This window comes from Erithacus rubecula (genome assembly GCF_903797595.1).
Source record: "Erithacus rubecula genome assembly, chromosome: 8".
Lineage (NCBI taxonomy): Eukaryota > Metazoa > Chordata > Aves > Passeriformes > Muscicapidae > Erithacus > Erithacus rubecula.
In genome coordinates, this window is record NC_136659.1 from 21,606,414 (window position 1) to 21,620,592 (window position 14,179).

The following is a 14,179-nucleotide window of genomic DNA, read 5'->3' on the forward strand; positions in this document are numbered from 1 at the left end:
GACTGACCACAATTCCCTTATTCTTACTTTTCCTATTTTAAAAGGGGGTTGTGATTGTTTGGTATTTTCATCCACAAAGGAAAAGAAAGAGAATAGCTACTGTTTTAAACTGCTTTATGTAGTTCTTGAAGTACCCAAACATTATTTTTGTCAAATCTCCATACCTTCATTATAATTTGTAATTTGATTTATCTGAGCATTTTCCAACCTTTTATTTCCATGACATGTTCTGAATACTTGTACATCCTTCCTAATCGTATTTAATATCCAACAGTTAAGCTTTTGAGGAAGATAAAAATAACATCAAATACCTAATTTTTCTCAATGTTATTATTTTTCTTCCTGTTGAATGTTAGACCAAATTTTTCCACATCTCCCCTCTGCAAACACTGTATGCACAACAACTGCATGCCAGCTTCTAGTTTATTACAGCTCAAATTGTACCTAGGTCCCTCTGATTTTGTGTCTACACTTCTGTTGGGGGTTTTTGTTCATTCTCAGTAGATGAGCTGATTTGCAATTTCTATGGACTTTCACCTCATTTTTAAGGTCAAATTGATGTTCAGGAGTTAGCCAAGTTGGTCTGCTAGCACTGTCCTGGTTACATACTCAGATGCCATTAAACATTAATTAGAAAATGAAAATAAAATCAGTTTGCTTGATTCCTAGAAACCCTGACACTTCTCTGCCGTGATGCTGGGCTGAACACATTTCTCATGGTCTGGAAACTAAAGGTAAAAACACTCTACAGCTAATAAACTGGACAGGCCCTTCCTTGTATTACAGAATCAAATGCTGAGTTGGAAGGGAGCCATCAGGATCACAGAGTTCAGCTCCTGGCCCTGTGCATGGCACCCCAAGAGTCACACATGTGCCCAAAAGTATTGTTCAAATGCTTCCTAAATCCTGCCAGGCTTGGTGCTGTGACCACTTCTTTGGGGAGCCTGTTCCAGTGCTGACAACCCTCTGGGTGAAAAACCTTTCCTTATATCAAATCTAAATCTTCCCTAATTCAGCTTCCTCCCATTTCCTTGACTCCTGCCACTGGGCACAAAAGTGAAGAGATCAGAGCCTGCTCCTCCTCTTCCCTTCTGAGAATGTTGAAGGCCCCAATGAGGTCTTCCCTCAATCTCCTCCAGGCTGAACAGATCAAGTGACCTCAGCCATTCCTCATATGGCTTCCCCTCCAGACCTTCACCATCCTCACTGCTCTCCTCTGGACACTCTCTAATAGCTTAATGTCTTTTTTATATTCTGGTGCCCAAAACTGCACTCAAGACTCAAAGTGAGTGCTTCTAACCTTAGAATTTTTTGATGCTTGGACACAGTCAGATCAGATCTCCCTTTGGGAAAGTATATAACAAAAGCCTAGAAGAACTACATCCAGAAAGTGAAATATCACACAATTATATGTTGAAATTTATATAATAATAAACCCAGCAGAGCCCAGCAGGCACAGCAAGCGACAGTGCTGACCCCACACACAGCAGCACTTCTCATCTGCCACGAGAACTGCTGGGGAAGCTCCTTCATTCCTGTGGGGGTTTCCTGCCATCCTTCCCCTCGGTCTCCTGACCACAGTGACCTGCAGAGGCCATCATCTTGAGGGGAAGGCCTGATGCCATTTTCCCTTTGACTCCCTGTGTCAAAGGTGCCATCCTGGACAGGGGTATTTCCACCATTTTGGGTTCCATTTGCTCTCAGGGAGCTCGTGAGATTCAGCAATTTTGTATATAATGATTATTTACTGTCGTTTTTTGCCTGCTGCAGTTTCACTTGTTAACAAACTTATTTTTTCACTTATAGCTACTTGCATTCATTCCTTATTGGAGGAAAGGGACTGGTTCAAACAAAGGGGGAGAACTCATTCTAGAACGTTCCTCTATAAATTGCCTAAAATGCAAGACACCATCTCGTACCTTTCCTTCACCTCCTCCTCTTCCTGCTTCCTCCTACGCTCCTCCTCCTCTTGCCATTGCCGTTGCAGTTGCTCTCTCCTGACGCGCTCTTCCTCCCGCCGCCTCTCCTCCTCCTCCTCCTGCTCGCGCCGCCGCTGCTGCAGCAGGTGCTGGTAGCGCCCGCGCGCCAGGCGGCCCCGCCAGTGCTTCTGCAGCGTCACGGCAGAGGCCTTCAGCCTCAGCAGGCTCCTCTTCCACAGGTACGCCCGGTAGTTCTTCTGGATCACCACCACACTGGATAGCACCTTCTGGTACTTCTTCCTAGGAACAGAACCCACACTTAATGCGCCGCCGAGTCACACGCGCCCTCGCGTACCGACCACGTCCACTGGAAAGACCTTTCTGAAAAACACATCCAGAAGTGGCATGATTTGTGTTCATCCCCTGCCACTCACCACCTGTAAATTATACTCATCTCACTCTTCTCCCTCCTAAATCTACCACTTGTTTGCTCCAATGGGCACCTACTTTTGTGAAGACTCTCAGACGATGAGGGACATGGAAAGGGAAGCTCCTCTGGCCCAAAGTCTCCTTGCATTGCACATAAACACAATCACTAATTCATTCACATTCATGATCATTCAGTATGGATTTATTATAGTAGAAACATACAAACAACCTTACTATATGAGAACAAATATTGCTCCATCTCTTAAGTGGTCTAAAACACTCCAGGAAAGGCAAAACCAGTGCAAAAATAGATTTGGTCACATTAATTTCACACTGTCTGGGAGAAAACACACGGATACTACAATAGTGATGGCTGAATCAAACATTGTAACAGGTTCATATAAACAAATACTTCTACTGCACAACATTTTGCCTAAACAAGAATCATAGAATATACTGAGTTGCAGGGGAGCTACAAGGATCATCAATTATATCAAAGTCAACTTTACAGCACTTTACAAATAGGGCCCCAAAACACAACAACCATCATTCAGTATTCCTGTAGTCTAGTAAAGCTGTAGAAAAGTCAGGTTTTACCTCTTCATTAAAATCTAATTTTATCCAGGACATGAAAAAAGTTCCTGGTAGAAGTTTGTACATGATACACAAACTGGGCAAATAACAAGTTACCATTACACAGTAATCTGGATCAATTTGTAAGCTAGGTTCATGCAAACATTAAACAATCCAAAAGAGCCAATCATAAGGTTTTGTATTGAAGAATCAAAGGCCAAACACAACTAATGTAGGACTATGTTGGGAAGCAGCAAGTCAAAACTGGATTTTTGGGACCCAGATCATCACACAAAGGCAAACTCCCACCACAATGCTACAGAAAAAAAAAACCAGAAAGACTACTGGGATTCTTATACTTGTAAGCAGAAATATTGTGGTACAGAATACTGCTTTTATCCTGTGTTCTGTGCTAGCACCCCCATTTCAAGAACAATTAGACCCTCAAGATTTCTGAGGAAGCAGGATTGGAACCAGAAATTCAGGCATATAGAATGAGAGCAGTTGCTCCATGCAGGACATTAAGAAATAGAAAAGTCTAAGGACAGGCTTTACCCCAGTTAAAGTATCTACATTTCTATTTTTCCAACAGGGGTCATAAGATTTAACCAATCTGAAGATGGTATTTATTAAGGCTGAAAATAAGCAGACTTTTTTTAAAGTAATTTAATACATTTAGGCACGTTATTATCTTGCACTGGGGAAGCAACCATTGGTACTAGTCAAATCAAAAACTTCTGTAATCCAAACCAGAATGCACAGAGAGAAATTCTGTGGGGCTGATACATAGGATTTTGGGCCAGCAGGCTACAGTAATCCTGTAGCCTTACAGTCCTAGAAAGCACACTGGAAATAGCATGATATTCTCACATAAACTTCCCAGAGACCTTCTGCAACACCCTGAGGAAAAGACACACCTTAAAATCCCTGTCCTGGCAATGAAATTCCCTTCAAATGGCAACAAGGATCCATGCTGACAGCTTGCCACCTCCCTGCACATCAGATACATCATGCCAGAGAGGGATGCTAATAGCAATAGTGTCCAGAGGTCATGCTCTTTTCCATAAGTATTAAGTCAAAGGGAGGAAGCACAGAGAAAAGGAAAGGCAGGAGGTGATAAGAAGTAGGTGTTTTTAGGTTAATTACTCCTGGGCTGCAGTCCCCTCATCCCCACTCCTCCTGTCTGCCCTGTGTCCTGCACATGGGGTGGGAACAGCTGCACACGCACACTCTGCCAAGGCAGACTCAGTGCATCAAAAAGGGTACTCTGACTTTTACAAAATGCATCTGCCAGAAACTCTCTCAAGTGCAACATGTGCCAAGCCCTGCCCAGCTCCAGGCCAGCTCTGCCTGCTAATCTGCCAGGCTGAAGTGCCCCCTCATTCCTCATGACCACAGCCAAGCTTGCAGATGCCCTTCAGCTGGAATTGCTGCTCACAGGCTGCGAATTTCATTTCCCTTGTCCAAGCTTCCACTCACCCTTCTGCACTGCCCAAAGAAGTTCAACCTGCAGACCAAGTGAAGGGATTGGGAGACCTCCTGATCATGTATAAAGGCAGGCAGGGTGTAAGGCTCCAATGCTGTATTTGAAATTTACTTAATTATTCTGTCAATGAGCCGTAGCTAGCAGCTATGCCTCCAAGGACTAGAGATCACAGGGTTAAGGAGCAATTTGCTACTGTCTTCTTCTATGAGCAATACAGTCCTGAAGAAACCAGGTGCACAGCCAAATTCCTGCACTATGTGGTTTTTAGCTGGTGAAGCTGTCACCTGCATCTCAGAGCTCCAGACATTAGCTACATAAGAATAGGATCATTCCAACAGGCTTTATTTTCTTGTCTCACATTTTAGTGATCAGAGATACTAGGTTGCATTGGCTGCAGAGAATGAGAGCAAAGAAAATCTGGTTCTCCAGGCTCACAGAACAAGTTCACAAACGGGGAAAAACCACTAAAATCTTTCCTTTGCCAGTGTACTTTGCATGAGACCAAATGAATTTAAATACACTTATACTTGCAAAACTAACAGAAATGGTATCAAGTTTAAGGTAGCACATACTGGTATTCCTGCCTAACTCTGCACAGACCATTCAGCACTTGCCCAGATGAACTCCTGCCTGCTAGATTTTTTTCAGTATAGGTGCAGTGCACCTGGAAACTCTTCTCACAGAAAATTTTACAGATCCCTTTTCCAGCTCTTCCTTACTCCCTGCTCTCCTCCCCTGCAATGTCCAGTTACCTCCAGCTGCTTGTGAAGATTTACACTCTGGCTGCAGAAGCATAGTTTGTCCTTAAGGATGAGACTCATAACAGCAACATGTGGGATGAGGAATTCAGAAGTGTGGAGGCTGAAGGACCACAAGATTTCTAACCAAGAGGAACACTGCTGCCACACAGTCTCCATCACAGCCCTGCAGGGCAGCTGCTTTCTTACCAGGGAGTCAGAAAAGCTCTAATCCAGTGATGTTTCCCAGAAAATCAATTTTCCTGTGCTAATCCCAAACCCTATCTCCAAACGCTAGACAAAGTAAAAGAGAGCAGAGGCCCTGACACAAAGAACTTGCAATCTCATGTATGAACAATAGAGCGAGCTCATTTGTCTTCCTATAGGGAAATAAATAAATTAATAAAAGCCCCAGAGACCAAATGTGTATTTTGCTGATATTCCCCACTGGCAAGGCAGAGTACAACCCTAGTACAGATTTCCAAATGCAAAAGGAGCTACCTGGTGTAAGTGGAGCTCTAAGAAGAGTGCTGGAAACAGCTCTGCTGGCCAGGGATTTCACCTCCTCTCAACCCTGACTGACAGGTGTCTGGAGCAAAGACCAGCCAGGAAAGAGCATCTTACTGGGATTAAGTGTGCATGCCACAGCCATTAAGGAGTCAGCTGTTGCACTGACTTCGAGGGGCAGAGGAGGGGCAGCTTGTCTGCAGTTGGTTCTCCCAAACCTTCTCTGGTCAGGTGCAAAAGGGAGAGGCAAGAGGAGATTACTGTTGCAGAGCTGGCCAAAAACCAATTCTGAAGAGTTAATTAAAAGGAGAGGGAGATCACGAGGCAAACAGGCAGGGCGAGGAAAGAGGGTGAGCAAAGGCAGAACCGCAAGTGAGGAAGAAGCAATTGGCAGGGGGAGCAGAAAACAGAGTTGACAGGCACGAGGAAAAGGAGGGGACCCAAAGCGTAGGTGGGGCCCAGCCAGGAGAGCCCTGAAGGCAAGGAAAAGGTGTCATCAGAGGCAAGCAGTGGGTACAGAAGTCCACGGGAAGCCTGCTGAGCAGCTCGAGGGAGGGTGCAAACGTGCACATAACTGAAAAAGAGGTGCCAAAGGTGCAGGAAGGTTTCAGCAGAGCTGATGCTAGCGGGGAGGGCAGATTCTGCAACGCTCCCTTAGAATACAGGAGGGGAAGACGGGACGGATGCTAGGGGACTAGAAAGCAAAGCAGGGTGTCGGGACAACCCAGGCACGCAAGCATAGGGATGGTGGGGCAGCCCCCAGCACTGACCTTGCCATGTAGCCCAAGACGTGGGCCCGGATGACTACTGCTGCTTTCCTCAACTCCTCTTCCCGATCCTTCTCCAGCTTCTGCTCAAGAGCTTCCTTCAGGAAAACCTGACGCCACGGGGAGGAGTTTCAGTAAACACAAAGAGAGGAAAGAAGTCAGTCCCCGGGAGAGCGGGGCGGTTTCATCCCCGGTGAGCGGCGCGGGGAGCGCTCCGTGCCCGGGCTGCGCTCCGTGCTCCGCTCCCTGCCCGGGCTGAACTCTGTGCCCCGGCTCCGTTCCCTGCCCGGGCTGAGCTCCGTGCCCCGGCTTCGCTCCCTGCCCGGGCTCCGCTCCGCTCCCTGCCCCGGCTCCGCTGCCGCCGCCCCCGCGCTGCCCGCGGCGCCCGCACTCCGAGCGCCGCCGAAACTTCTGCAGCGGCGGGAGCCAAACTCCGTGCCCAACCCCCCCGCCTCACTCTGTGGTCAAGACTTAAAAGAGAGAGAGAGGGAGGGAGCAGAGGAAGGAGGGAAAGAGGAGGGAGGAGGAGAGCCCAAAGTTTGCGCCTGTGATTATTAACTCTTTCCCAGCTGACGGCTTTCCCGGTGCAATCCGGTACCTCTCTGCAGCAGGCACTGGGACCTGCTTGGGTGATTAAATATTTTGCAAAGAAACTCCTCCGCGTTGCAAGGAAAGGGAGGAACTTGTAGATTTCTAGACTCCAGGAAGTAACTTTAACAGCAATCCTAATGGAAGGCAGGCGGAAAGCCAAAAGCCCAGTCGAGGCACAAAGCTGCTCGTACTCTGAGCCCACCGGTGCTGAAGCCCTCCAGAAACCCTGGGGTGAGATGCTTGCATGTTGAAGAGGTTCAACAGTGGAGCTTGCACTAGGGTCAAACTCTCCAATTATTAGTGGCACGTCAGTGTCCAGTATTTTAATTCTCAAGCATCTTTCACCACCTGTATATTTACGAATTCTGCTCCGTGCTAAATGCTTGTGAAGAATGCAGGTGCTATGTTAAAGAAAAAAGAACTGAGATACAGGCAAGATAAGGCCATGTTTACAGGAATCGTGCTGACATATCTAAGCAATGTTAAATCAGCTGGCTTGCATTAGGTTAGCACAGGATTCAGCACAAATTCCTGAAATAAATTCACTGCATTTTGAGATGGACTGCAGCCCGCACAGTGCAGTGGGCACACTGCTAGCTGTACCCAGACTAGAATAAACTGGTGAAATATGTCCACACAAGCTGCAGTCACAGCAGCAAGTGCCATATGGCCATGCCCGTGTGACCTGCTGCCTGGCATTGGATAAATCCCTGCCAGGGCCAGCAGCAGAACCGGCTACACTAGGGAAGTGCAGCCCCACTCGTTAAAGCACTGCCATGTACACAGGATGTGAGCTGATATCCATCAATCTGCAGAACTCAGAACCATATTAATCAGTAGAAAGTCCTTACAAATATACTGGATCCATGTGGTTGTGCTGAGAGGACAGAGATTTTGAACAGTCATCCAGCACACTGCACAAACTCTCCTCTTTCCCACTTATCTCCCCTTTATGTCTCTCTATACCTTCCTCTCCATCACTGCTTTTGGCCTTATCCCTCAAGGCTCTTTCTTCCCCCTGCAATGACCATTGTGTACTGACACCACTCCCTGAGTTAGTACCCATTGCCAGTGGCTTTCCTGGACTTGAATTTCTCCTGGGGAGCAGTTTCCATTAAGAAATGAGCTGTTTCGTAATGACTAAGTAACCATGGGTAGCCTGAAAAGAAGCTTCATTATCAAGGTACTGGCAACCATGAAGCTGGCATCCTTCCCTGCAAGTTGTACATCCACTCCCTCTGTCAAGTCAACAATCTTTTAAAGATTTCTCTGAGGCAGGGATTGCTCTTTCCATTACATTCCAGAACCAAGCAGCAGTCACCCTTTTCAAGAATGCAACCAGCAAAACACTGTCTCGGTCCATTATCTTCATCAAATTGCAAAAATACTCAGGCCATCAGTATTTCCCTAGCAAGCACAGTCTTTGCTGAGCCAGGCCAGTTAAGGGGGAGAAACTCCAGAGCATGCAGAGTTCTATGAGACCCAACCCTAATCCTATAGGATTATAGGATCTATATATGCTTGAGTGAGGGTTTAATCTCAAAAAGACATGACAATATCTAGTTATAAACTGTTGGCATTTTGAAGGTTTGGAGATTTTTTTAGAGTCCACTAGATGACAAAGAAGAATAACACGCATTTTAAGTCCAGAAGTATTTTTGATGCTTTGAGGAAATAAACTGGAAAGTGGCTGTTTCTTTGTCATTATTCATAGTCATTTTCTAAAAACATGAGATCATTTTCATCTGAGAAAAGAATGATTGAACAAAACATACAAGGTTACATCTATCATTCTGCTCATACTAGACACTGGCCATGTTTTAAGCCACAGTGCATCAGCACAATGTTCCTCACATAACCTCAAAGCCTGCATGCACCATCAGTGTGATAGTGAACATGTTAAGGTTTCACAGACATCAGCAGACACAAATGTAACTGCTTGGGCACCCATGTGTTCATAAGTGGGATCATATGATTCTTGGGGACAACACTGGGAAAAGCAGGAAGTGGGTCACTGTGACCTGGATGCCAAACAAGTGTACAGAAATCTCCTCCTTCAAACAGGCCCTGCAAACCAGCAGGTTGAAATGTGGAAATTAATGCCTTCAAACAGCAAAGGTTACTGTGTTAAACCACTGTAGGAAATCCGTTTTGTGGGTATGGGCAAGGATGGCAGAAGGCTCAGGTGCACTGCAGAAAGGGTCATGAAAGCTGCTGCTCCATCCCAGCACATCCCAGGGAAGGCAAAGGCACCTTAGCACAATCTCTTCCATCACCATACTGCTTGTTTGCATCCAAGCCCTCAACTCTGCCATACCACCAGATAAAACCTGCATTGCATACATTAATACCTCTTATAAACATTATTTTGACAATTGCCAGCACAGCAGCTGCTCTATTCTTAATGAAAAACACAAAGATCATCCTGCCCTTCCTCCTCCATTTCCTTTCCCAAGCTTCACAATCCCCTGCACTAATTCACAGAGTCTTTTCCTTCCTCCTTCAAACAATTGCTAGGGATATAATTATCCTTCCATTCATCTTGCAGGAAGTATTCCCCCTTCTATAAGCCTTGCTCTTCACCCACCCCTTATACTTCTTCCTAGGTTACATCCCCATGGGCTTGTCACACCTTTTTCAGTAGCTACTCCTGACTAAGCTAAGATTAGTTCTGGGAACACCAACCTGAGTACCCAGAGCTGCACCTGTAGCAGCAGAAGTGTCAATAAGGCCATGCAGGGAACTTCCTTTTCAGGACAATGGCCTATGCTCTGCTCCCTTTTGCTGGTAGCTTCACTTCACCTTTACCTGAAAGACTCTGGAAAAATTAAGGCTCTTTTCTCCATCAACCCAAGTATTCCAGGCCTGTGCTACCTGCTAGGTGAAACAAGAATGCAGAAAAAGCAGTCTGTAATCCAAGGCACAACAGCTGGATGCAGACAGCAGGGAAGGTACTACCAGGAAGCACCACTGCTCTTGGCATCTGCTTTCCTAGGGACAGGCTTTCAGGAGGCACTGTCACAAAGCTGAGTTGCACAGTGGTCTCCAAGGGAGGAATGAAATGGCTTTGCATGGGAAAGAATGCCAAGCAACTCATCTGAAGAAAGAAATGGCAGGGTAATACACCTTGGAATGACAGCACCTTGGAGCAGCCAGAGGCTGGCCAGCCATTCAGCATGGCAGCAAGTGTGGAACATGCCAGGACAGCCTTGGAGTGATCCATTCTTTCAATGAATAGAACTGCTCCCCTTGACCAGGACACACATCTCTAGTACAAACCACGCCCAATATAAAGTAATTTCTACAACCAAATAAGGTGGCTCAACTGCTTCCCAGTTCCAGTGAATTTTCCTTCTCAGGCATAAAGAATACAAGATTGCCTCTCTTAATAATTTCTTTCTTTCCACAATATTCAGACTCACAGCAACCAGTGCCCAAGCAGAGAGACTGCAGTTTACCAACATGCTGCCTACAGCTCTTCAGTCAAGTTTTAGTTTACAGGACACAATCATTCAAAAATAAATACATTATAGTATATCCAGAGTTTGGACAAAATACACACACATTTTCTTTGCCACAATTATCACTGATATTGGTTTTTTTCCAAATAATTTGTGCAGGTTAAAGAGTGAGTGAAAACAGACAGATGGACTGAGTCCTTTATGATGCATCATGGGGACTGAAGAGGGACCTATAGCTTCCAGGGGCTCAAAGCAGCCTGGATTTCCTGCTTGTTGTTAGTCTGCTGTAGGCCCTGGACTCCAGCTGTAGAGCTTATAACATTTTGGACTCTAAAAGGTGAGTACATGCATGTGAGTTTGGTCCTCCATGCTGCCACCCTTGCTGCAGTGCAGCATTCTTCCATCTGTTGTCATGCTAGGAAGAAAGTTCAAACTCTGTGTTTACCAGCTCTATACACCATTTTCTAAAGCTTTCCAGACAGCTCTGCAACACACACACACTTTTCACATCAGCTTTAACACTAAAATGCTGGGAGACTGGCAGTCACCCAAGCAATGTGGATTATCCAGGGAGAGGAATGACCAAAATGGTTCCTGGTTTGCAGACACCAGTGAGGAGACTCCTGATTCCAAAATCAAAGTCAGAATCACAGAGCAGAAATAGAGCTAAGTGATAAAATCTTCTTTCTGGAACATAAGTGGAGGCATGGGGGGAAAAAAACCCCAAAACAACCAAACTCCAGATTAACACGTCCTTCCCACAGCAATGGCCAGTGGTTTCCTTGATTGTCACACAGAGCTCATAGCCCAGACTATTAACTGGACTACCACCAGTCCTCAAGAAAGAGGAGTGAAAGATCTTGCTCCAATAATTATTATAGTCTATCCACTTATTGAGAAATAATTGCTCAAAGCAACAAATATCATTATCTGATCTCCTGGACAAATTAAACGTGTGTATTCACTAGAATCAATTCTGGTTTCATGGTGGCAATGGAAATATTCTGAAGTACTTTCCTGAAGGCTTAAGGGCAAAAAAATGCAAGAAGTTGCTTTGATGTACTACCATCTACTCTAGATATGGACTGCATGCCCACTATTGAGAAATGCTGTCTGCATTGGACACTATCCATCTTGGAATATTCTTTGAAGAATTTACTGGAATATGTGGAAAGTTGTGATAGAGACAGCTTCTCACTCACAGATTTCTATAGCAATATACCTCAAAATGCTCACATCTATTTCTGCATGAAAATCCAGACTATTCCAGGCAAGAGAGAAGTGTTAAACATTCACCAAAACAGAAGCAAGATGAAAATTATGCAAGTGGGCAGAAGCATTTGGATTCCTCTTTGTAGAAAACGTATGCTAGCATCTGGGCTAGCTGCAAAAGTATCATCTGAGCTTCCCCAACAGAAAGCTGTCACACATCTGGTGATGTAGATATTCACAACTTAGATATACACCAAGATTCAGCTCACTGCCTCAGGCAAGAATTTCAGCTAGTCAAGCAGAGTGAAATACCTGGCACAAGAGTCAAGAATTAATGGCACACATTACAGATTCATAAAATGAGACCCATGCTTGTTCCCCTTGAATCTTTAAATTGGATCAGACACAACAAAATCAATCCAGCTTGGTCAATAAGGAGTTTAGATAAAATCCAAAAAACCTGCTATGTGTCTACATAATATGGGAAATACTTGAGTAGCTGCAGGTCAGTGGCATAGGCATTGAAAGGGTCATGACTGCAGTGCCTTGCAATCTGCCCCGATGCAATCATGTCCCCTTGGAGCTGGAGTGAAGCCACACCCTTCCCCACACCGATGGAGTACCTTGGTTTTACCCAGCTGCCATTCTTTCTTGCTGCTGTCATAGGTCTGCAGAAAACCTGCACATACAGCTTTGCTGTTATCTGAGGGGCTTGGACCCTTCACAAGCATCTTGTACCTAAGAACAAAACAGAATTTCATCAGATTATGGATGACATTAACTGCCTCCTCCCTCTCTCTTCCCAATCTTTTAACTCTAATTATCCTGCTCCCGTTAGTTCTTCTTCCTCTGAGACCTCCCTTCTTCATGTTTGCCTTCCAATTTGGAAATTTCCATCCCCCAAGTTTTATCTGTTCCTACCACACTGGCAATTATTGTTGCAATCTCCCCAAAAAGAATATAAACTCAACAGCATTTTTCAGTAAAGAACAACTGTCTGTTTGAAACATGTGCTTTCATCAGACACAAGTTATTTTGTTCAGTATAGGGGTGGCATTTAGTGCTCCAAGAGACAAAGGAAGCAATGTTCAGTGTCCCTTCTAGCCTTAAACTTCAAAAAATCCTTTTGATGTAGTTTACTATAAGAAATAATCACTCCTTCCAATATTAATCATCAACTATACTGTCCATTAGAATTTTCTTCAGCTGCCTAAAGGTTTTAAGCATGGTATTTTCCTTTTACATATTATGTCCAGCTGGGTTTCACAGCATCACACTAGCAAATCTGTGGCAAAGCTACCAAGGGAAAAAAAAAAAAAAGACAAAGAAAAAAAGACCAAAGACCATCTGGCTATTTTTCCATCTGACTTTTAGCCTAAAGGCAAGTCTCCAAAAGGCCTCCCAGATCAGTCTATGATATGAGCACTAAAACCATGGTTAGAAAAACATCCCACAGATGATCCACACCAGAAGAAGCAGTTAAAGAGGGAAGAGTCGTATGGAATTCCATACTCTGGGGCTGTTCCAGCATGCAATACAATGTCAGCAATTACCTGCTGAGGAAGTCCTGGAAGAGGCGGCGTACAGGGAACCCTGCTCTCCGAACCTTCACTGTCTCCAGCATCCCCGAGTAGCGGAGCTGCTTCAGCACCACGTCGGGACTGAAGAGGTTTGGAGCCTGAGCAACGACCCAGAACCAAACCCAGTCAGAGAGGGGGTCACAGGCTGGATGTCTGCTCAATGCACAAAGCCAGCCCTGCGTGTGTGGGCATGCCAGGTGAAAAAGGGGAAGGTGGGTGAAGGGACAAGCAAGCTCACAAGATTGCATAGTGTAGAATAAGGGACAAAAGGGAATTGGGCTGATTCTGGAAGAAAAAAAAAACAGTTTGCAGACTGCACTCACAGTCCAGCTATGGTAAGAAAGCAAAGATACAATGTCTGAACACCTATAGAGTGTAGAACCCTGACTCAGTTCTCTTTGCAGTCTCTTTTTTCAGTTAAACTGGTGGCAAACTACAGAATTCTTTTCTGGCACAAATCCCCTAAGCTGCCTGTCTTCTGCCATATCATTCATGGTTTCAAAACACATGAAGAAAAGGATCAGTTCAGGGCTCCCCACCCAATCTAGTTAGCAGCACATCCTCCTGTCACAGCTCACAGCACAAGTGAGAGCCAGCCTGTCCCTAAGCACTGTGACTTGCTCATGAGGATGTGTCCACCTCCACTGCTTCGGAGCCAGGGATTTGCAGGAGACTGTGCCTACTAGCAAACCCTTCATTCCACAACTGATTTCTCTACAGGCACTATGAACAGGAGTGATTGCTGCTTCTACCACAACTCTGGACCCTGCACAAGCCTGGTTAATCCTCCAGGCTTCATGAGCACTGGAAGAGGTGGGAATGTCTCTATGATCTCATATTCAGCATGCAGTCTTTCCATCTGATTACCAAGAGGAGGATGTGTTTTTTCTCAACTGTAAAATAACTAGAATAAAAAA

General features: G+C 45.2%; 1 protein-coding gene across 1 annotated transcript in view; it reads right to left on the reverse strand.

Annotated features, from left to right (window-relative positions):
- Positions 1 to 14,179, reverse strand: part of LOC306804679 (unconventional myosin-X-like) — an 86,698-nt gene that overhangs the window by 27,033 nt on the left and 45,486 nt on the right. The window contains exons 20-23 of the mRNA XM_079311600.1: positions 13,236 to 13,360; positions 12,306 to 12,420; positions 6,422 to 6,528; positions 1,920 to 2,219 (exon numbers count right to left, since the gene is read on the reverse strand). Of these exons, the coding sequence (XP_079167726.1) occupies positions 1,920 to 2,219; positions 6,422 to 6,528; positions 12,306 to 12,420; positions 13,236 to 13,360 (647 nt within the window). The remainder of the gene's footprint in view (positions 1 to 1,919; positions 2,220 to 6,421; positions 6,529 to 12,305; positions 12,421 to 13,235; positions 13,361 to 14,179) is intronic.